Source organism: Anguilla anguilla, chromosome 19 (genome assembly GCF_013347855.1).
Source record: "Anguilla anguilla isolate fAngAng1 chromosome 19, fAngAng1.pri, whole genome shotgun sequence".
NCBI lineage: Eukaryota > Metazoa > Chordata > Actinopteri > Anguilliformes > Anguillidae > Anguilla > Anguilla anguilla.
Window position 1 is genome coordinate 6,433,438 of NC_049219.1, and position 22,500 is coordinate 6,455,937.

The 22,500-nt window shown below is 51.6% G+C and overlaps 2 protein-coding genes across 2 annotated transcripts in view; one reads left to right on the forward strand and one right to left on the reverse strand.

Moving 5' to 3' along the window:
- Positions 1-627, forward strand: part of LOC118218699 (aldo-keto reductase family 1 member B1-like) — a 6,007-nt gene extending 5,380 nt beyond the window's left edge. The window contains exon 10 of the mRNA XM_035401318.1: positions 292-627. Within this exon, the coding sequence (XP_035257209.1) occupies positions 292-334 (43 nt within the window). The 3' untranslated portion in view covers positions 335-627. The remainder of the gene's footprint in view (positions 1-291) is intronic.
- Positions 628-1,136: 509 nt separating this feature from the next.
- Positions 1,137-22,500, reverse strand: part of LOC118219218 (serine/threonine-protein kinase WNK1-like) — a 22,347-nt gene continuing 983 nt past the window's right edge. The window contains exons 1-24 of the mRNA XM_035402218.1: positions 22,353-22,500; positions 19,752-20,462; positions 19,317-19,715; positions 14,948-15,120; positions 14,159-14,379; positions 13,420-13,577; positions 13,197-13,285; positions 12,568-12,787; positions 11,945-12,167; positions 11,433-11,848; positions 11,187-11,242; positions 10,876-11,026; positions 10,536-10,652; positions 10,182-10,304; positions 9,686-9,740; positions 9,190-9,318; positions 6,424-7,130; positions 6,132-6,168; positions 4,562-4,632; positions 3,940-4,343; positions 3,618-3,808; positions 3,125-3,226; positions 2,541-2,752; positions 1,137-2,084 (exon numbers count right to left, since the gene is read on the reverse strand). The exon at positions 22,353-22,500 is cut by the window's right edge and continues 983 nt beyond it. Coding sequence (XP_035258109.1) covers positions 1,779-2,084; positions 2,541-2,752; positions 3,125-3,226; positions 3,618-3,808; positions 3,940-4,343; positions 4,562-4,632; positions 6,132-6,168; positions 6,424-7,130; positions 9,190-9,318; positions 9,686-9,740; positions 10,182-10,304; positions 10,536-10,652; positions 10,876-11,026; positions 11,187-11,242; positions 11,433-11,848; positions 11,945-12,167; positions 12,568-12,787; positions 13,197-13,285; positions 13,420-13,577; positions 14,159-14,379; positions 14,948-15,120; positions 19,317-19,715; positions 19,752-20,006 — 4,815 coding nt within the window. The 5' untranslated portion in view covers positions 20,007-20,462; positions 22,353-22,500 and the 3' untranslated portion in view covers positions 1,137-1,778. The remainder of the gene's footprint in view (positions 2,085-2,540; positions 2,753-3,124; positions 3,227-3,617; positions 3,809-3,939; positions 4,344-4,561; positions 4,633-6,131; positions 6,169-6,423; positions 7,131-9,189; positions 9,319-9,685; positions 9,741-10,181; positions 10,305-10,535; positions 10,653-10,875; positions 11,027-11,186; positions 11,243-11,432; positions 11,849-11,944; positions 12,168-12,567; positions 12,788-13,196; positions 13,286-13,419; positions 13,578-14,158; positions 14,380-14,947; positions 15,121-19,316; positions 19,716-19,751; positions 20,463-22,352) is intronic.

The window sequence follows — 22,500 nt, forward strand, 5'->3', positions numbered from 1 at the left end:
CTCTCACGCAGTGACACAGGGGAAACCCTGCAGACCCAAGCCCCTCCTCCTGCTTGTAATGGCAGTGGTTAATATATTTGGCTGCATATTGTGAAGTGTTGCAGTTAATTGTTGAAATACTGTATTTCAAAGTATTTTCAGTGCGTGCGAGTCTGTCTGTGTGTGTTAGTGCGTTTGTGTATGTGTGTGTCTGTGTGTGCATCTGTGTGAGTGTGTGTGTGTGTGTGTGTATGTGTGTGTGCACGCGTGTGTGTAACACTGTTCCTCTGTGCCTCGTTCTCGTCCCCGCAGCTCTGCGAAGCACAAGGATTACCCGTTCAACACCGAATTCTGAGGCCACCGGGCTCTCCGGAAACCCCGCCCATCCTGGGACCCTCGGTCAGGATCCCCTGAAGCTTCGTCCTCTATGCCTTTTCAAACCCTCAAATAACAGCCAGGAAGTGCGATGCAGAGTGTGAGTCCGCCTGCGGTGGCACATTAACGCCATGTCTACAGCGGTGTCATAACACACAGCCCCGATATACTCCAAGCCTACATGTTGCATTAATGCACTAGCAGAAAATTATTTACGAAAAAGTATGCAATTTAAACACAGCCCAAGCAGTATAATAAATGTTATATTCCGTTCCTGTGTGGTTATTTGCATTATGTGCACCGCATGTGCAAGAAGACGTCTTCAAGGCACTTTAAATCGTATTTTCAAGCCGAGACCGGATGGTCCTGTAGTGCACAATAATTTCCACAAGATGGTGCTGTTTTCTTCGTTAGAAAGTCATGAGTGGTCAAGAAAAAACACAGCACCATCTGGTGGACACTTTTTGCACTGCAAGACCATGCTGTTTAGGCTCGCAAATGTGATTTGTAGTGCAAAAAGACTCCACAAGGTGGTGCTATGTTCTTCGTTAGAAAGCCATGAATGGTCATGAAAAAACACAGCACCATCTGGTGGACATTTTTATGCACTGCAAGACCATGCTGTTCAGGCTCGCAAATTGTGATTTGTAGCGTAAAGAGTCCACAAAGTGTCTTTGTTCGTACACGAACATCCATGGGCCTGTTACAAGGGTTGATGCAATTAAATTACAGATATACACGTCATATAATACGCAGTTAAAAATGATCACAGTATTACCAAGTGTGTGTACCCCAGAAAAGGTTTATTTAATCTGAAAGGCTACAATGTCATTTATTTAATATGGATTTGTTCAATATTTATTTAAAATATAAACATATATTTAAAATTTTGCTGCGGGTCTCCAGGACTCAAAGACTTGCAAATTAGACTTGCAAATTGAGGTCAATGAAAAAAAATGGAAGATGAACCTGAAATCAACAAGCACAAGTTGATTTTGATGAATAATTTTGCTGACTGGTTTAGGTTTAAAAAAAAAAAAAGTGAAACTTTAACATTCAAACAGATAAACAAATAGAAAAACACAGAACTGTATTCAGTCCATCCGGGAATAAAGAAATAGAGCTTACCATAGAAATTACAGTTATTTAAGTACATCAAGTTCCGTTTATCAAGTTCCATTATTTAACGAATGATGTCCGTCAACATTAATTTACCAAGAATTTCCACATCATAAAATGATGGGTAAATACACGTCTGTACAGAACATTCTTTCTGCATTCAGGCATTTTCATAAGTGTTGTCACAACTATAAAATATATTTAATATATAAATATGTTTTATTGTGTAAATAGTCAAGTGTGTGTGTGCTTTCTGAATCCAGCCCCTGTGGAGCGCGGGCAGTGGAGAGGGGCGGGGTCTGTTGCTACGTGGGCCGGAGGTTGGGTCCCTGGTTGCCGGGGGGCTTGTGCGGAGGGTTGGCGCCGGGGCCCGGCAGGGGGCCGGCGTTCGAGGGCGGGGCCGGCGGGCCGGCGTGGGCGTGGGCGTGTCCGGTCCACTGGGCGGCGTAGGGGGTGGAGTGGTACCCGTACTGCGCCGCGGGGGGGCACAGGGACCCCCCCCGGGCCCCGAACGACGCGGAGGGGGCGTGGCCACCGTGGGAGGCTCCCTTACTTGAGGGCGGCTGCCCGGGGGCGGAGAACTTGTGCCCCCCGCTGGCCAAAGCGGAGACCTGCAACCAGACATGAGAGGGATCCTGCGTTATCCAGTCTACCCCAAACTTCCTGTACCCCTAATCCACTCTGCTGCACACTCCCTAAAATCCCTGTAGCCACTCCCACACAACCCCATGTCCTATTACTCGCTGTACCCCAAACCCCCTGCAGTATCTAAAGCAGCGGTTCCCAACCCTGTTCCTGGAGATCTACCATCCTGTAGGTTTTCACTCCAACCCTAACAAAGCCACACCTCATTCAGCAGCTGGAGATCTCACTGAGCTGCTAATTAGCAGAATCAGGTGTGCCGAATTAGGGTTGGAGTGAAAACCTACAGGACGGTAGATCTCCAGGAACACACTGCTCTGAAGAGTGTAAATATTTCGGGGAATATGCATTTGACCCACGTCTGCCCTCGCCCCCCCCCGGCAGCAGACAGGAAGAGGGTGTCATCCCCGGACGGGCGCTCTTACGTCGCGGGCGTGGCCGTGCGCGCTCGGCAGCGGGTGCGAGGGCTGCCGGGAGCCCCGCCCCCTGCCCTGGGATTGGCTGATGGCGTCCCGGGCCCAGTTGTCCACCAGCAGATGCAGGTCGTCGGTAAAGGTTCCCGTTCTGGAGCGGGTCTGGTTCTGGTTCAGGTTCTGGTTCTGGCCTGCGTCGCTCGCTGTGCTGGCAGAGCTCGACACTGAGAGGGAGAGGGAGAGAGGGAGAGAGAGAGAGAGAGAGAGAGAGAGAGAGAGAGAGAGAGGACAGGAATATTTATATCACAAAGGGACACAGACGTACTGCCTTCAGTGAAACAGAGTGGAAAAAAATTGGTTCCTAAAAACATTCGTTAAGCGTGGGTAAAAGATTTTGGGGGAAAAAAAAGTTTGGTCTGTTCCGAGATCCTGCCGAGTGACATCACCTGCGACCTTCGACGGACTCGGGGACGATCCGCACGAATGATGAGCAGGTGAGAGAATTTGCGGGTGAGCAGATGAATGGATGCATTGACTTGTTGGTGAATGGATGAGAGAATGAGGTGGGTTTTGGGTGGAGGGGGAGGGGGGCTTACCAGTCCCAGTAGCTGGAAGGCTGGCTGCAGTAGCACACAGGCCCTCTGTAGAGGGGTGGGGCAGGTCCAGGGGTCCCCCTGAGTGGGGGCTCTGTGCTGAAACTGAGCACAGGCAAACATCACAGTCAGCCAGTGAGCGTGAATCAACACAGGCAGGACTGGAACTGTGCAACATCATACGTTATAAACCACAATAACTGCAATTAAAACTAGAGACACATGGAAATTATTTCATTTTTGCACTGAGAAAAACCCTAATGATGCCTATCGGTGTAGTTTTTTATTTCACGTAGTTCATTACTTTATCGAGAGTTATCGTTATCATTGCAAAGGCCAGGGAGAGAAACATGATTTTCATAAGAAGTGTAATCAGCACACAGGAAGTGATGTCGCTGCGTACGACCAAGCAGACAGGAAAACGACAGGCGTCGCGCTTTAAATGCTCAGATATTTCCGCGGGGATGGATGGACGCGGCGAGCCCGGTCGCAGTACCGGGGTCCGCCTGCAGGGGGCTCCTGCGGTTCAGCTTGCCGCCCTTGCTCTTCGGCGGCCTCCTCCTGTGGCTGACCACGGACCCCAGGGGAGAGGAGGAGAGAGTGGGCGGGGTCCTGCCCAGCCGGACGAACAGGGCTTCGATCTCCTCCTTCTGCCGGGCGTGCAGGGCCTGGATCTCCCGCAAGTGCCTGCAGGGGGGGGGGGGGGGGGGGGGGGGGGGGGGGGGGGGGGGGGGCAATCAGAGCGCGTCTTAACAGCCAGCAGCCAATCAGAGCGGTTCGGTTATATAAGCGGTGGAAGAGAGGGTAGGGGGACGCACTTTTCCCACAGGTGGTCGACCTGCCTCCGGAAGCCCTCGTCCTCGCACCCGGAGTCGCAGTCGCTGCTGACGTTGCCGGGGGAACGGCCGGGGACGGGCACGCCGGGGGCGGGGCCGGGGGCGGAGTCCCGGGCCCGGCTGACGGAGAAGCGGCCCACCCGGGCGTCGCCGTTGGCGACGGTGGGGGTCGGGGCGGCGAGGAGGAAGAGGCGGGAGGGGGGCCGGGGCGGGGCCGAGCAGGCGTGCAGCGTGTTCTCGGGGCTGGAGACCGTGGAGGAGGAAGAGGAGGGCGTGCGGGAGGAGGAAGAGTCGCTGCACAGGGAGGAGGAGTCCGGGGAGGAAGAGGCGAGGTCAGTGGTTGTGGGATGGGCGTGGCTTGGGGGCTCTTCCGTTGCCACGGATACCTGTAGGTGGCGCAAGAGAGTGTCAGTAACCCTAACAACACAGAGTCTAAAACACACAGTCCAGCACCCTAACAGTACACAGTCCAAAACACAGACTCCAGTATAGACGCACAGTTTAAAACAGACTGACTCCAGGACCCTCAGGGTACAATGAACACCCACATTGACTGTCCCACCTAGGCCCCTCTCTGCTGTTCTCAGATCAGCTGAGACCTCACCTGAAACCGCCCCAGTCTGACCGCACCAGCAGGGGGCGCTCCCAGTTCTCCCTCCGCAGCCACAGGCAGCTCTGAAACATCACACGCTAAGAGTTAATGGTGCTGAGAGATAACAGTCCAATTATTTTTTATTTTTAGTATGATTGGCCAGCACACCGATAGTTTCAAAGAATAGTTTATTTGAAGTGTCTGCAGTAGTCTACGAACGCATTTTGGCACTCTTGCCTTCCTCAGTGCAACGCATGAAAAACAAAGCCGGTCAATTCATACTGTGCGAAACACGAAATGGTACTTAACTGCCTAATTCCCCACAGGTGCAAAGCAATCAAGCTTCTACCTCATACTGTAATTAATAATTGGCCACACCTGGGCAGTTCGTTGACAACCTACTCTTGCTCAAAAAATGATATACAATTCAACTGATTTGTCAGGCATCCAGCACACTTCCATGTCAAGACTGAACCAAAAGTAACAACGAACTCAAAAGAAATATCAAAGAAATATATGACATTAAACATAACTAAATGGTGTTTACCATTGCCTGATTTGCCTTATACCCACTAATCTTAGTTTTTAGATCCTGTTTTGCCAACATAACCCAAACCACAAGGACGTTTTTAAAAGCATGAAAGATCAATTAGACCCTCTCGTCAGAGGGAATGCTAATAACCACAAATACCACAAAATGGAAGATAATAAAAAAAATAGAGAGCGTTAGGTCTCCTGCTTACTGACATCCCTCTCAATGTGAATGAGCAGCTAAGGGGTATGTGCCAACATTGCTCTCCTGGGCTAAAACACGCTACCGCACGTGAATCTGTGTTATTCAGTCTTCAAAGAAAACATCCCAAATTTAATTCCCCTTTGGCGCCTTCTGTCTGAAGAAAATGTGTCCGTTTCACCTCTCTTTGCAATAATAATGCATCTTTATTACCACCCTCTTTGGACTCGGCACTGCTTCGATGGCCTGAAGTCTCAGAGGCACACGCATCATGACTCATTGCACCGAAAGGTCTAGCTATCGCCGATCGCGGCTACTGATTGCGCGCTTGCGCCCCCTAATCTTAGTTTTTAAAATCCTGTTTTGCCAACATGACCCAAACCCACAAGGACATTTTTTATAAACACGCTACAAAGTTAACGAGGCGAGTCGTTCGTCCTTTCGGCCTTGAGTTCACGTCCAGTGTTAGGACGGGAAAACGTGTCGCTTTTAATAATTGCGTTTCAACCGACACAGCTTAAACAGGGAACATTTCCATGCGGAACAGTTGAAAGAAAGTGTCTGGGGGGCGGGGGGGGGGGTTGCAAGCGTCAGCTTTAAAAAAACACTCCCTTATATTCTTAGCCCTCGTATGTGCCGTTATTGGATAGTTTTCAAACACGTGTCCCAATCTCAGGTCACCGTGCAAAAGTCGGTTGACCGCCGATTTCATCGTTCTAGAAATAGGAGTGTTTAGAGAAATCAAAACAATCCGTCTGTCCTGTACTTCCTTTTTAATACTGCGCACCTTCAGTAAACCCGCCTTCAACATTGTATCAGGCATAAATCCGTAGCGTTGCCACCACTCACCTGTCTGTCCAGCGGAGGGCACTGTGGTCACAGAGGCCTGGAAGAAGACATTAATGACTTCAATTTATATTCATTGGCTGGCTATATAATTATATATGGAATAATCAATCATATACAGAGTAACATGACAGCATAGCTTCCATTTGTAGCTAGTTACCTTGAATTTGTTGAGCTTTAATCACATTGCTATGTAATGACATTACAATACACTACATAGCCGTGGCATCAACATTACAGCCTCTCATTTCATTGTGATGTGTTTGATTGGATGAGATTTGTGTCTGTCACTCACCGGGGCTTGGGTAGCCACGGTGGGCGGTTGGCCAGTGGGCGTGGCCTGCTCCGGAGTGGAGGAGGGGGTTGCACTGGAGGAGCTCAGAGATAAAGCGGTGGGGAGCGGGGGGGTGCGGTTTGAGGAGGCGGGGGCGGAGCCACCGGCAGTGTCGGACGGGGCGGGGCCCGAATCGCTGAACAGAGAGCGGAGCTTCTTCTCCAGGGACTGAATGTCATCCCTGCCTGGCACTCTGCCTTGCTGGTCACCCTCCCCCTCCCCGCCCTGAGAGGGAGCGGGTACCTGCGTCGCCGTGGCAGACGCGTTGGCCACTGACGACGGGGGCTGGGAGGAGTCCGAGCCGGTCCCGCCCCCCACGCTGCTGGAGCCGGGGGGCGGAGTCACAGACGAGGCTGTGCCTGTGACACTGTGGGGCGTGGCAGGATCAGGCTGGCAGTCAGGAAGTAAAGGCGGAGCTTCAGATGGGGCAGAGGAAGGCTCGGCTGTAGGAGCTCCTCCCTCCATCACATTAGAAGGTGGAGTGGAGGACTCTGGGAGAGGGTGAGAGGCAGGAGGAGGAGGGCGCTCCTCTGGGGCCTGTGCCTGTGGTAAGGGAGGGGGGGAGACGGTACCCCCAAGGGGCGTGGTGCCAGGCTTCGCCTCCTCACTGAACTGCAGACTGATGGAGGGAGCAGAGTCAGACAGGTGTGATGACATCATTGGGGCTGCTGGGAAACAGAAATCACAGGTCAGCAATGTGACCTCTGACCTTCCACACCTATGGTGCGCAAGAGGACAAGATATGCACTATGACACCCATCCCACTCCCACAGCACATGCCTTAAAGATGTTTTTTTAAATATCTTGAATACAATGCTGCTCTCTCCTGCAGCTGCCTTACTACTATGACCAATGTCACACTTCGTGTCATAGCAGGAGTGATCCCACTGAAAACCCCTAAGACTACAAAACCGCAGCAAATCCGAATGATAAAATTTTCAATAGAAGGAACGTTCCAAACGGAACGTTCTCCCTATGGAATATCATTTTCGTATATGAGACATTACTTTATATGTTGAGGGAAAGTAAGCGATTACTTTTAAAATTCCATTTAAAATTCAAAACTGCTTTGTACCCTGGTGGTGAAAACCCTTCCTCTGATATCTCATTAATTATGATTAAGATTAGCTGAGGTACGCTCACGAGGGAAGCGCGTTGCGTCTCCACAGAGCGTGGCTCTCTCACGAGCGCAAATGCTTTCGTCACCAAGTCACCTTGGCAGGTAGGCCTACTTCAAGTATTCACGGTATTTATTATAAAATAATATCGCACATATATTTAATGTATGTTTCATATTAATTTGAGTTCATATAGCTATTAATTTAACTGCTGTGTTTAAGTTCAACAAGCTTGTAAACTATACCTAACAATGCTGTGTTAATTATATTTCCATATGCTGGCATATGGGCCATCAGGTAGCTAGCTAGCCAGCTAATACAGACGCTGTTTACCGGTAATTTGTTTGTGCTGCCAAAAAGTTTGCCAACTGTTGAGGTAACATTACTTGCTTGTCAGTGTACTTTATTTGATACCAGGTTAGCATCTTGTTATGATTTTACTTAAGTGTATGTACATATTGGCCAACTTTGACCATTTTGTTTGCGTGTGCTAACTTGTAATGTTTACTAATATGTATCTAGCTAGCTAACAGGTGTACAACGTAATCAATAGCTAGCGTGTAATTACCAAAATCTGGCTTGGTTTAGCAGGCCGTGGTATAGTTACCATTGAGACGTGATGCTGGAAAAATATGAATTTGCTTTTAAATTGAAGTTACAAAGATGCTTCAGCTGGTGAAACTACTGTACTGTGATGTTTGTGTACGGAAGAGGATGATTTTTTTTCCAATACGAGTTTAAGAATTCTAACAAAACAGGAAGTAGACCGTTATCAGATTTCAGTGTTGAATAGCTTACCGTTATGATACATTAGATGAGCAATACAACATTTGGTATTTGGATTTGGTTATCAGGGCACAGCAAATTTATGGCTAGTAAACATTATAGCAGCTTGTTAACAACTTTTCAAAAGCACATTACAGCTTCGAAATCCACATATTAATGGGTGTAATTCATCTCGTAGAACAAAACGTTAAACTCTCATAGGCTTACATTCACCACAAACATTATTTTCGGCAGAAAACGAAATCGCTATGGGAAAAAGCATTGGAAATCTGCCGAGGGAACCCATGGCTCAAAAATGCGAACTTGCTTCCGTGTTTTAGGACTACAAACTGGTACACTCCATTGCCCTGCATAATTACCCTTTTTATTTCTGTACAGTGGAGTCGTGCTCAGTGGCAGAAACAGAACTCAGCATCAAGGCTCAGTCGTGTTGGGACACCACAGCAACGGACACCATTTTGCACCTTCAGCACAGGTATGGACTACTACTTTGATTTATTTTTTTTATTTTTTATTTTATTTTATTTTGCAATTATTTGCTTTTTTTGGTGACCAAGCACCACAGAAGCTGCGCACTGATTTTGAATTTCATTTAAAACGTACGTGACACACATTAGAGGTTAAACAGCTGAGGATTCCCGCTGTCGGGAAGGGTCAGGTTGGAGTGGGCGACGTTCCCGGAACACTCAAGTCATACTCCATTTCCTTTTTTCCCCCTCCGGAACGTTAACGGTGCGGGAGAAGAATCAGGGTGACATTAATGACGCGTTTATAAAGTCGCGAAACGGGTCGTTAATGGTGTTCGCGGGCGATGGCGGCGTACCTGCGATTTTGGCGGCGAGGCCGTAGCAGGGGCTCCTGAGGCGCGACTCGGGCACCGGGCTGACGAGGAAGCGGCGGCCGGCGGAGTGCACCACCTGGGTGGCCACGTCCTCCGCCACGCACGCCACACCTGAGGAGGGGGGGAAACCGCCAGAACCGAGACGGGGGGGGGGGTTCAGTACCAAAACTATGGCATCCCAGAACTGATAAAGTCTCCCCCACAGATCTGTAATGAACAGGGCCTGCAGATTTACTACCCCCCCAGCACTAAAACGTGTTGCTTTGCCCTCTGCTTAAAATCTTATGTTAAACAGTCAGCTCTTTTGTGGAATATCAATAAATTCAATTAATCCTGTAATTACCACAAGTAAAGCCTCATGTGGATTGACTTCAGAGAAAAACAGTTTATTATCAACCGTTCTGCTTGAGGGCCCTGATGTGATTAGAGTTATATATTTGTTTTTGCTGAACGAGCATTCTGAAATGGTTTGTCTTACCTGTCTGACGAGGGCCAGGGGTCGCAGGTGTGTCCTGTTCACCGCGGCTCCCCACCTGCAGAGGAATTTTCAGGGTGAGCGAAAGGCGGGAGTGGCTCTTGGTCTGAAGCCACACGTCCTCCGACAAGAGGCGAACTTTGCGATCGCCTCCATTCGTTTCGATGCGAGCAGATTTTTTATTTTTATTTTTTGTATCCGCAAGGCATGCTGGGATAGCTGGCGACGCGAGGCAAGCCGCTGGAGCGACCGGAAGGACGGGGGCCGGTCAGATAAACGATCCGACGCGTAAACCTCTCTCTCCGATTTGAAAACTTTATTCCCTCGTTCCACATCGTTCTGTTAGGGTTGGACTCGCTAATTGTTGCTATGAGGGGATTTCCAAAACAAACGATCGAGATACATTTAACAGAAACTTAAAAAAATCGAAAACACAAGTAGCAGATTGCGGGAGGCTTGTCGGGGTTAGCCTCGCGCGGCGCTTTGGCGGTAAACGCACCTGACCTCCGCCGTCCGCCGCGCCCTCCCTCCTCAGCCCTCTCTTGTTGGCCATCAGGATGACCTCGCGCACCTGCTCGACGAACGACTCCCGCTCGCTCTCCAGGATGAAGGCGCTCTCCACCTGTAGTCACGAGACCTCCCCGTCACTCAATTACCCACAGTGCACCAGACTGTGACATCACATTACCCATAGTTGGATTTTAGAGAATGAATAAGACTGGACCCCGCCCCCTTGACCCCTGACCCATCTCTGTAACCAACCGTAACCCAGCTTTCTGAGGCTGAAAGGCGTAAGACGGAGTCTGTAGTCATGGCAGCGATTCAGAAGATGGAGTTAGCAGGGAGAAATTACCATGATCTGTGCTATCTCCTCTGGGTTGTCGCCATCCAGGTCAAACTTAAATGTCACCATTTTCCAGTTGTGTGTCTCTAGCTGGCATTCAGCGACTCTGTCGCCCAAGTGGGAGATCTGTAATAATTCAGAGAGCCTTTATCTCACACACTGCCCTCCGATAGCCTTTTAAACACACACACACACACACGCACGCGCACACACTGCCCTGTCAGACTCGTACACACAGTACCCTGTGGTGAACTCAAATATACACACTGTCCCCTGGGGGACTCTTACACAAACACTCACACATAAACAAACAGACACACACACACACTGCCCCCTGGTGGACTCTTACGTTCAGGACGTTGAGCTTGGCCTTGGTCTTCTCGAAGAGAGAGCGACTGCGTACGGAGCGGGACCGCGGCCTCCTGACGGGCTGCCCCACGGCCGACGCCCCCTCCGTCCCGTCACTCAAAGACGACGCCGCCTCGGAACGCTGGGACGCGCTGAGAAACACACACACACACACACGTTCCCCTAAGGTCTAGTAGGGATTCGCCTTGATCGGTCTCGATGGTCTGTTTTCTTTAACATACGATGTTGACTTTCACAAATGCGTGGTCAGTAAGGAATGGGCATGATAATTTTTTTTTGGTTCGGTCCTACCTGTCTGCGGCAGAGGACGGCGTGGGCTCCCCAGCCTGCGTAACGCTCGGACAGGCCTGCATCAGGAACAGGAACTCCAGTTTACTCTAAACTCATAATTCTGTGTATCTTTCGCTGGACACTTCAGAAACACTTGATACTTGGCTGTGTGCGCTGTGTGTGTGACTGCATGTCCGTGCTTGTGTGTGTGTGAGTATAGTCTGGAGTGAGTATAGTTTGGCCCCTGATGAGTCACTCACTGTGTACCTGTTGAGATGGAGCTTGGCTGTGTTGAGTAGGCGGGGCTGGGCTGTGTGGAGTAGGCGGGGCCTGGCTCTGCTGAGTAGGCGGGGCCTGGCTCTGCTGAGTAGGCGGGGCTTGGCTGTGTTGAGAAGGCGGAGCCTGGCTCTGCTGAGTAGGCGGGGCTTGGCTGTGTTGAGAAGGCGGAGCCTGGCTCTGCTGAGTAGGCGGGGCTTGGCTGTGTTGAGAAGGCGGAGCCTGGCTCTGCTGAGTAGGCGGGGCCTGGATATGTTGAGAAGGCGGAGCCTGGCTCTGCTGAGTAGGCGGGGCCTGTATGTGTTCGGAGGTGTTAGGAGAGTAAGAGCTTTGGCTGGAAAGTGGAGCCTGACCGGCGTTCTCGGAAAGAACAGACATCCCCTGCCCGCTGTCCACCGCGCCGTGCACTAGAGGGGAAGAGGAAAAACACATCAGCCCCTCCCCCGTCGCACAGAGCAGCGACACGCCCCCTTCCCCTGCCGTAGTCCCTCCCCTTCACGTACAGCTCAGAGACATGCTCCTCTGCCGCTCCACCTCAGGGTCCCCAAGCTCCGTCTGTCCGGGGAGGGCAGCCCGCTGCTGCTCCTCCTCCTCCTGCCTCCTCTTCTCCTGCTCGAGGCGGACCTGCTGCCGCTGCTCCCTCTTGTGGCGGATCAGGGACACGCGGTCCTTTATGGCCTTGGCCACGGTCTTGTGGTCCCCCTCGCACACGTACCCAGAATCCACCTGCAGGGCGGCGGGACACGGAGGGAGCGAACTGAGACGAGCTGTAAGCTGCTCAGACGTACGGAGACGCACCGCGGTATAGGCCGCACCATCACCAAGATCCTTCACAAAACATGGTGGATTTGTGCTCATCCAGTATCCCAACCAGCACAATGATCTACCGGCAAATTCCCCAGAGAGTAGCACAGTACACTATTTAAAGGTGTGTGGGTGTACCTCAGGGGTTTGCTTTAGGACCTATGCTTTTTTCTGTTTTCTTAGTGATCCACCTTTAGCATATACTCATGACTATACAAACATTCACTTACATTGTGGATGACACAGGAATACATGTTCAAAGCACCTCACACAGGTGGGTGCCAATTGCCAAGTGTTCCTGCCCCCCCCCCCCCAGGCTCACCATCTCCTGGGCCACGTCCTCGGGGACGTCCCGCTGCAGGTGGAAGGAGAACTCGATGGCCTCGCTGTCCTTGTACTTCCCCTTCAGCTTCTTGACGTCCTCCATGCGCAGCCACAGCTTGATGTCCACCATCTCGCCGTCGTCCTCCTCGGCCAGCTCCACGCGCACGCCCGTCTCCTCCTGGAAGAAGGCGTGGCTCAGCAGGTCCTTAATGGCGTACCTGCGGGGCGGGCGGACGGACAGAGGAAGGGGGGCGGGGTTTTAGGGGCCTGAGCGCAAGGAGGCGGGGCTGTGTGGCGCGTGCGGGTCAGCAGAAAGGCTTGAAGTGGAGGCGAGGGGCGGGGTTTGTGGTGTATGGTGATGAGGGCAGGAAGAGGCGGGGCTCAGCCAGGGGGGTACTACAAGTTCCATTTCCCATTAACAGCCAATCGAAGACAACACTGAGAGATAACATTGCACTCAGTACTATTTCCAGCCTGGAGAGGCTCACGGTGTAGACAGGCATTCTCCCTGGTGCTCATGTATCTCTTGTGGCAACAGACCACCCCGCCCATGTTGGTATGCGTGAGTGTGTGTGTGAGTGTGTGTGTGTGTGCGTGCGTGTGCGAGTGAGCGAGCGAGCGCAGTACCTCTCCTCTTTGTTCTGGCGGATGCAGCCCTCTATGATTTCCTTCACCTCGGGGATGGCCACCTTGTCGAAGCTGGCGGGCTTCACCCCCTGAGCGGGAAGAGCGGAGGAAACGCAGGCCGTCACTCGCCCGTGGGAGGGAGGGAGAGGGAGGTGGGGTCACAGAGGTCGGGACGGGGACGGGGGGAGGGGGGAGAGGAGGGTGGCGGGGGGGGGAGACTCACGCTGGTGACCCGGCGGTAGATCTGCGCGGCGTTCTGGCACTCGGAGTAGGGGTACTCGGAGGTGGCCATCTCCAGCATGCACATGCCGAAGGCGTAGACGTCCACCGACTCGTCGTACTTCTCCTCGTACATCTCCGGGGCCATGAACTCGGGGGTACCTTCGACGTAGAGAGACTCGCTCAGACCCGCCCCTGCCTCCCGCCTACTCGCCGACTAGCAGGGACAGCGTGTGCGTGTGTGTGTGTGTGTGCATCGTTTGTCTGTGTCGACAGTAAACACCAGGCAGTTCTGCCCGAAAGTAGTTCCTAGAAGCGTGTTTAAGGTTAGCTGGAGTGAACAGAGTGCCCTGCGGTGAGTTCAGGGCAGGGATCATCAACTCTGGCCCTCGAATCCAAAATCCAGCCCTGGTTTTCTTTTCTCCCGGGCAATTAGTGCTACGGCAGTTCTCGGCCCTCGAGGACCGCGAGTTGCCGATCCCTGGTTTAGGGTCTTCGTATCGAAACCACGGGACACGAGGTGTGTCCTCACAATGTGTCCCCATAAGTCAGTATTGTGTGTGTGTGTGTGTGTCTGTGTATGTGTGTGTGTGTGTGTGTGTGTGTATGTGTGTGTGTGTGTGTGTGTGTGCGCCTGTGTGTGTGTGTGTGTTTGTGTGTGTGTGTGCGCCTGTGTGTGTGTGTGTGTGTGTGTGTAGGGGGTGTTACGGGTCAGGGCCGGGGGGGGGGGTTAGGGGACGCACCGATGACGCTCTTGGCGAAGGACGTGCTCTTGAGGGTGGCGAGCCCCAGGTCGCCGATCTTGACGGAGCCCGTGGGGCCGGTGATGAAGATGTTGTCGCACTTGAGGTCGCGGTGGATGATGGGCGGGGCGCGCGTGTGCAGGAAGTGCAGCCCCTTCAGGATCTGCCGGCACCAGCTGCGCAGAACCTTGATCTTCATCACCTTGAAGCGCTTCAGGTACCTGCGGGAAGGACCGGAGGGGGGGGGGGGCCGCGGTCAACGACGGGGCCCAACCGCCAAGGGTTTGGGAGGATGATGGGGAAACGCGTCACCCCCCCCCCAATATTTTAATATCGACTAACTGGCCGGAGACTGCTCGCACTGAAAAAGGCCAAGCGTGCCATGGAGTTGCATGTACTATGCAGCATGTTAAAGTTACACATGGGCAGTGTCTCGTAGGAGCTTGCTACTGATGGGATGGACTGGACGGTCCCTAGATTGGCTTGCATGTTTTGCGACTATGACGTTTGACTACGTGAGACCAGGTGGCCCAGCAGTGTGAACGCATGAACGAGATTAAGCAGCAAAGAATGTGTAGGCGACTGTTGAGGTCCAAATAACCGTTGAGGTCCCCATAAGTTGAGGTCCCCATAAGAATGGACAGACAGTCCAACTAAAGTCTCCTGTAACAGGTGTCTGAGGTCACGGCAGGACAGGCCGAAACTCGCCGTATAGTAACATGGATACACATCGCTACAGCGCGAAGCGCGAGACGCTGTCTGGGGAGGGGCGGGGCGGGGCGATCTCACGTTTTGAGGGTCCCGGACGTCATGAGCTCGGTCACCAGGACGATGCACTTCTTGCCCCGGGACGGGCCCTCCCAGGAGTCGTAGAAGCGCACGATGTTGGGGTGCTGCAGCCCCTTCAGCATGCCCGCCTCCTCCTTGAAGCGCTGCCTCTCCGACCGGCTCAGCTTACGGTCCTGCAGAGTGGGGGGGTGGGGAGGGGGAGGAGCCAAGCCGGTCACATGACCGCCACTGGTCGCTTGACTGACAGCAAGTGTGTATGTGTGGGCCCACCAGACCCACATCTTCAGACGGTAAACGGTAAACACAGATAAATCAGTGCGTATGTAATGCGCAGACTCCCCACATCCACTTCTTCAGAGGGTAAACTAAAATAAATCCTATTTTAGCTCCGCAGCGGTGTGCTTGGAAACTAGGGACGGTGATTGTCAGTGATTTCACGGATCGAAGGGATCGCACAATGTTCTCGATTCCAAAATCTATTCCTAGCGTTGGTGAAGAATCTATTTTTAGAACGCATTTTGGCCGGGCGGCGCCGCTGGTTTGTACAGAAAACGCACGAACGCATAACAACACGTGTCAGCGCCCAAGTTTTCCATCACAATAAAGCCTTAACGCTTAGTTTATTGTGTCAACGAGCACGGTCAGTGTCAGATACGGTCCGGGGAATTTGATTTTCAACTCACAAGTGCTGCGCGCCCACAAAACCAACGCACAACGGCTCTCGGCTGAATGCTCAATTCTCATTCGCTGGGTCGTGTGAATTTATGTCTCCATGTATACGCATAACTGTGGAGTAGAGCTTGAAATGGTAAATCACCATTCTAAATTAATGTGCATGTTAATGTTTGACTCGATAAAGTGGAAATTTGTAAGAGCAAGCGAGCCAACAGGTACAATATCATGCTTACAACAGTGTCAGCTTGATGTCCATGAATGACTGTATGGAGGGCAGCTAGTCTAGTTGCAGCTTGACTACGTTTATAGTTTAACCTCCATTTTGAATATGATTCAACTAGTTGGCTAGCTACCGTAGTTACTTTGTTGAGGGTTTTACTAGAGGAGAGGTTACTAATAGACTGGAAGGCATATCCAGTACTCAGACTCAGATATTGAAATGGAGGATAAAGACGTACTGGATGAATTAAACTAAAGGCAAACAAGGCAGCAGGTCCTGGGTACTCAAAGAGTTCGCTGAGATCATTTTTAAACCACTGGCAGGTATTTTTAGACAGTCCTTGGAAACTGGAGAAAAACCTTAAAACTGGAAACAAGGTAATGTAATACCAATATATAAGAAAGGGGACCATACTGATCCAGGAAGGAATAGCCTGCCAGGTCACATAGTAGAGGCAGAAACTCTGGGGATTTTCAAGACTAGGCTTGATACGGTGTTCGATACTATCTAGTCTGTACGCAGTCGAATTTAGTCAGGAAAATGGCGAGCATTGTTGGGCTGAATGGCCTGTTCTCATCATTATGTTATGTTACGTTAAGAGCTATCTGTAATATATTTGAAAAAACATGCTTTGAAACCATTTTGACTTAAACCAAACTCCACTAGAAGGAGGCGCTGGTTGCTAAGTGGCGGCCTGTGGGGTATTTGCTTGAGTACTTAAGTAGGCTAACGTTTCCTTTGCAAATGGCATGTTTTAATAACGATTGAGGGAGGTAGCAAATTCGCCTTGGGCAATTTCCCTCAGTGCCGGGCAGTCAAACTGCGTGGTGCTCAGCCAATCGGATATTATCCTACTTATAGGGCTACAACGTTCAACTAAACAAAAATCAAAATCTAAAACATATATTTGCTTTATTCGTTTCATATTAGATGAAGAAATATCCTCTGTTTTAATGTGTTTATTTCTTTTTTTACATAGGCGACAATTATAAATTAATAAATTGAGCCAAGTTCCAACACATGGTCGTACATACACAGCCTTCATGGGAAAGTGAAAAAAGATTGAGTAAGCACGTATCCGACGAGTAATCGAACAATCCATTACTCGTGCCCGTCCCTACTTCCAAACTTTGTAACCTAAAGGTCACAGGTTCGATTCCCGGGTAGGACACTGGCGTTGTACCCCTTGAGCAAGGCACTTAACCTGCGTTGCCCCAGTATGTATCCAGCCGTACAAATGGATGCAAATGTAAAAAGTTGCGTAAGTCGCTCTGGATAAGCCCATCTGCTAAATGCGTTATAAAAAATAATTATAGTAGTCGTAAACTATTATTACTGGTAGTCATGGGTTTACGGGGGGATGTTTTCGGTTCACTTGCGGCCAGCGGGCGTTCTGTTTATAAAGATTAACACGACTTCATTTCCTCTTCAAAACGGGGTGCTGACTGCTAACTATCGATACTCTCCTATCGGCAAACGCACAAAACAACTTAGGAAGAACGAAAACCATAACCGTGAACCTTGTAAAGGAGAAGCAGTGTGCGTGTGTGTGTGTGTGTGTGTGTGCATTCAGGAGGATTCTCTTCAGTTTCAGCTGAAGACAGTGATTTCGGAAGCGATAGCCCCCTCAGCTGAGAGTTCACAGGTTAGCGGAGCAACCCGCTGACTCAAATAAAAACCCTTTTTCCAAACCTCCAGTGGAATTCCCCCCCCCCCCCCCCCCCGCGGGCGAGCCGCTTGCGTAAGAGACGCTTTATCTCTCTCCGCGGCCTGATCTCCGGAGAGGCTTGGAGCCCGTGGAGCCGTCCGCCGCGCGGCTGGGGCCCCCAGGGTCACGCGCCGCTCCCCTGCTCCCGCGCGAATCGCCCCCGTACGAAACCAGAGGTTACAGCCAGGGTTAACTGACACTCGGCTACAAGGAGGAGGAAAACAAAAAAAAAAAGTTAGCCTGAGGCCGACAGGCCCTCCTAAAAGGGCTTCTGATTGGCTAAAAGAGCCTTTGTGAAAAGCAGTCCTGATTGGCCCAAAAAAAAAAAAAAAAAAAACCTGTCTGATTTTCCTCTGGGTGTAAATCCTCATCTGGCACGCCTCCACAGCGCCGTGTCGAATCCGACCCTCTGCCCACTGTGCCTCAGAGCCCGATCCTGTCAGGGGGTGTGTATTGGGGGGGGGGGCGGGGGGCGGGGGGGGGGGGGGGGGGGGGGACACATGTGGAGCACACGAGCCCTTTCAGCCGAAAAATGCTTTAAAGGAGAGAGGGTTTGCAGACGAAAGGAACTGTGAAGGCTCCGTGAGATACACGCACGTTATCTGAATGCGCGTCCGCGTTAGCGCTCCTAACCCTTTAGCATTTACATCATCTGAGCCACTTGGTAAGGGTTGTGAATATTCACTCAATTGTTAAACGTACTTTTAAAAAAAAAAATGTGAACAAGTTTGCTCGCACGCCTTCTGGAAAGCTATTTTCACTTTCGTTTTCGTAATCCTAACAGCAATTTCATTTGTTATTATATGTGCTTGAAGGCATGCTATGCTGTATTTTTGAGCCTTGCTGTGGTCCTGTGTTTGCAATCAAAGTCTCCACCTCTGTCTTTCAACCCCGCCCGCTCACCCCGAGTACACCACCTAATGGATAGCCGGACGTAGCGTTAGTACCGTGAAATGAGCGACCGTGAGCGAGAGTAAGAAGGCAGGTTTGATTATATCATAATTCCATTTATGTGGATTGTAATAGCGCTTTTAGTCGGGATTTTCTTGGGACTTTTATTTTGAAAATTTCAGATCCTCGGGAAAGTCCTTATTGTCGCTAGCCTCACAGTACAGGTAATGCTGTCTACAGGTTCAGCGGGAAACGAGCCGACTCCACATCGCTTTTCATCCCCTTGGCTGGCGCCACAGAGGAAAAAAAAAAAAAAGAAAAGCCATTCCAAGGTTAACACTAGGTCTTCAATGAGCTCTGTCGGCTTGCCTTTTCGCTTCGCTGTGTTCTGGGCTTCCTCGCTAAATCTGACCCCAAACCACAGGCTCCGTAGCCACACCCGCCCCTCCCCACACGGAAAAGAGCGCCACGCCCAGAAACGTCCTGAACGCATTTTAGAATAACAAATACAGGTAGAGGTGCAAGGATTCTGTGAAAATGCGTGAAGGCAGAGATTGCCAGCGCATTATAGATATGGCTTTCGCATGGTTATTTAGGTAAAAATCCTGCATAGTATGCATTTAACTGAAAAGCAACACGTGTTAAAAAAATAATTCAATACCCTGGTGACCCAAAGCCACAGCTTTGCACCTCTTATCTAGTACAGAGACCTGGTCACAAGACACAAGAATGCCTGTGGCCTCTGAACGTCTGAGCTGAGAACACACACACACACACACATACATACGCACACACATACGCACACGCGCACACACACATACATACGCACACACATACATACACACGCACATACATACATTAAGAACAACGGTTACCTGAAGCTCACACCAGGCCACTTCGACAGTCGTCTCCGTGTCCAGGCCCTTGTAGACGGTCTTGAAGGCGCCCCGCCCAATCTCGATGTCGAATTTGAGGAAACGCCCATCGGGGGAGGTGCCCACGGCCTTGGTCTCCGCCTCCTCGATGTCGTCCTGGACCTTCTTCTCCGCCCGCACCTTGGCCGCCTCCTTCTCTTCCTCCTCCTCCCCCCCCTGCTTTTCCGGCCCTCCGGCCTGCTCCGCCTCCACAGGCCCCGCCCCCGGCCCCGCCCCCGGCTCCGCCTCCGCCTCCGTCAGCGACCCGGGCGGGACGGAGAAGCACCGCTCCCGACCCTCCTTGGGCTCGTCCCGCGCCGCGGCGATCCGCTCCTCGCCGACGGCGGCGGCGGCGGCGGCGGCGGGGTCTCCCGCTCCCCCCCCGTGGGGCGGAGCCGGGGGGGCGGGGTCGGCGGCGGCGCGCGGGCGCAGGCGCGCCCGGCTGGGCAGCTCGAGCGCGGTGGCGTTGGAGTCGCTGACCACGCTGCGGCGGATGAACCGGTGCTCCGCCGCCTTCGGGTCCCGGTCGGCGGCCAGGCCCAGCCTCTCGCACACCAGCGAATCGGAGCAGTTCCTCTGAGGGGTGGGAGGAGTCGGGGGCGGGGCCGCCGCCGCCGCCGCCGCGTCCCTGCCGCCGGGGGTCTCGGTCATTCTGGGAAAGAGCGCGGGCGAGCCGCCCGCGGGCGCCCGGAGGACAGACGCCGCCGCGACGACCCGCTCAGCCTCTCCAGAAAAACAGGAAGTTAAAACGTTTGGAGTCTGCCACAGCGCCCCCTGCTGGTATTATCTAAAACGGTTATCCTTGTGAGGCACACAGCTCCCCCTGCTGGTATTATTTTAAACGGTTATCCTTGTAAGACACACGGCTCCCCCTGCTGGTACTGCTTAATCCTGGCAAGTCATCCTGGGCCCGGGAGCGCGAGCGGTCTCTTACAAAAGAGAGAGGCGCCGTCGCGGAAAAGGGGCAGCCGCAGCCGGACCGTCAGGCCCGCGCCGTCCGTCCCGAACTGACCCCGGGTCAGCCATCACGGGGGGGCGAGGAGAGGTGCTCTGGAGCCACGGCCGCCACCGGGAGCTGCTCTGGGATCAGCCTGCTGCCGGCTCCGCCTGCGCCGCGAGAGGGGGAAACAAGAGAACAAACCTGACTGAGCGTCTCGCCCTCACGTTACCGGTTTTCCTTCACGGGAAACGAGCCGGGGAACGACCCCCGGCGACCTGGACGTGGTTCTGCTCAGGAAACAGAGAAAACTACCCCCAGCGACCTGGATGTGGTTCTGCTCAGGAAACAGAGAGAACTACCCCCAGCGACCAGGATGTGATTCTGCTCAGGAAACAAAGAAAACTACCCCCAGAGACCTGGATGTCGATTCTGCTCAGGAAACAGTTGTGAAATGACCCTCAGTGACCTGGATGTGATTCTGCAGGACAGGCACCGTGCCACAACCCTCCCAACCCTCCCCGATGCTGAGGCACCTGTGGGCAGGTAGGGACCAGGCCAGAGCCTTTCCGTCCTCTTCAAACCCCGGGATCTAACAAATACAGCACCCTTCCCCCATCTTGGGCTTCAGCACAAATATCGAAAGTGGAAGTACTTCTGCTCACCATACTGAGCAGTTTGACAGAGCGCAGTATCCCCAGTGCTGGCCACATTCACCCCAGCCTTGTACAGCAGGGTGTCCCTTCCATAAAGCACTGTTTAAAGTGCACCTGCTAACCACTACATTACATCGACTTAGCATTGTAGGTAATGTCCTCACTCTCAGAATGTCATTTCTGGCGACAGTCTAGAGACAGTCTATACGGCTTCTGTAATAAACAGAAAGCAGCCCCATCGGAGGAGGCGGCAGTCGTCTGTACTGTGTGTACGACATGTAAGCAAAAAAAAAACCGAATCCTGCATTTCTGCGCATTTCTGCACTGTTCAGCACGTCCAAACTACCGCATGCGCTGATCTTTACAATCCACCGCGAGAGGTGATATGGGGAATGGAACTCTGTGGTAGAGCGGAGCTATTGATAGCATTGTCTTTGATGTTCTGTGAGAAATAGTTCACGCTTATCAGGCGGTAGACATAGACCTTGTACTTGTGCATTTGCTGCCTCAAGTTAAAAGGAAGCACATTCTATTGAACAGTAACTACTTCAGGTAAACACCGGATGCTTCGGCTCTTAGTTGAACAACGTATATACGTAGTTTAAGGTTCTGAGTTATATGTACAAATAACATTATGCTCGCAAAAGCGAGCAGACTCACAAATGAATTGAATTTAAACACTCGAGACATAATTGTTGCGAACTCACCAATTGCATACAGAAAGAAATATTGCCCCGGTAACAATCTTGCACTGGACGTGCACCTGCACTAGCGGTAACGGCCTCGACCGAATCGTCGACACCAAGTCGACCGGCCGCATTCAGACGAGATTCTGCGCATGCAGTTTCATGTAAACCGTAAATGCGCTGTGGAGAACTGGGATTGAGGTTACAGCATAGATCAGTCACACGCAGTTTACCTCACTGTCAAATTCAACGTGGATTAGCTGGGTAACCATAGCTGCCAACGGTAGGCTTCTGCTATGAATGACGTCAATACTAGATGATAATTTATTAAACACTGAGTCGGCCAATACAGTCTAGACCATGATGGATCCTGTACAACTTCCACTGTGCCTAGAATCGTGAAATAACCGAGTAGGCATTCGGCCCAGTAACGCTCTAAATCCAAAAGTAGCTTCGGAGTTTGTAGATAAGAGCTTTCGGCGTCTTCACAGATAGAAGAGACCCGAAATCATTAGGTACCAGCTGAAACTAACAACATTGGCTACGTGTTAATGTTTTATCCCCTTGTCCTAATATAGAATCGGATTTATTACCTATGGACATCTGCCAATATCTAAACATCTGGCCTGACGAGTTCTGTTTTCACAGAGAATGGTTGATACATTGCGCTAACAGGCTTCACTTTTTCGGACGAGCTAATTAGACAGTTTTCTATTACCTTTCTTAGTTATAGGTGTTTGTTAACAGCAGCTGATTCGGATCTCTTCGTCTTCCGAATTATGTAAAAGTAACCCATCCAGTGATCACATGGAATCCATCATTTACGTATTATTTTAAATACTCCTCCGTGGCAGTTTGTCGCTTAT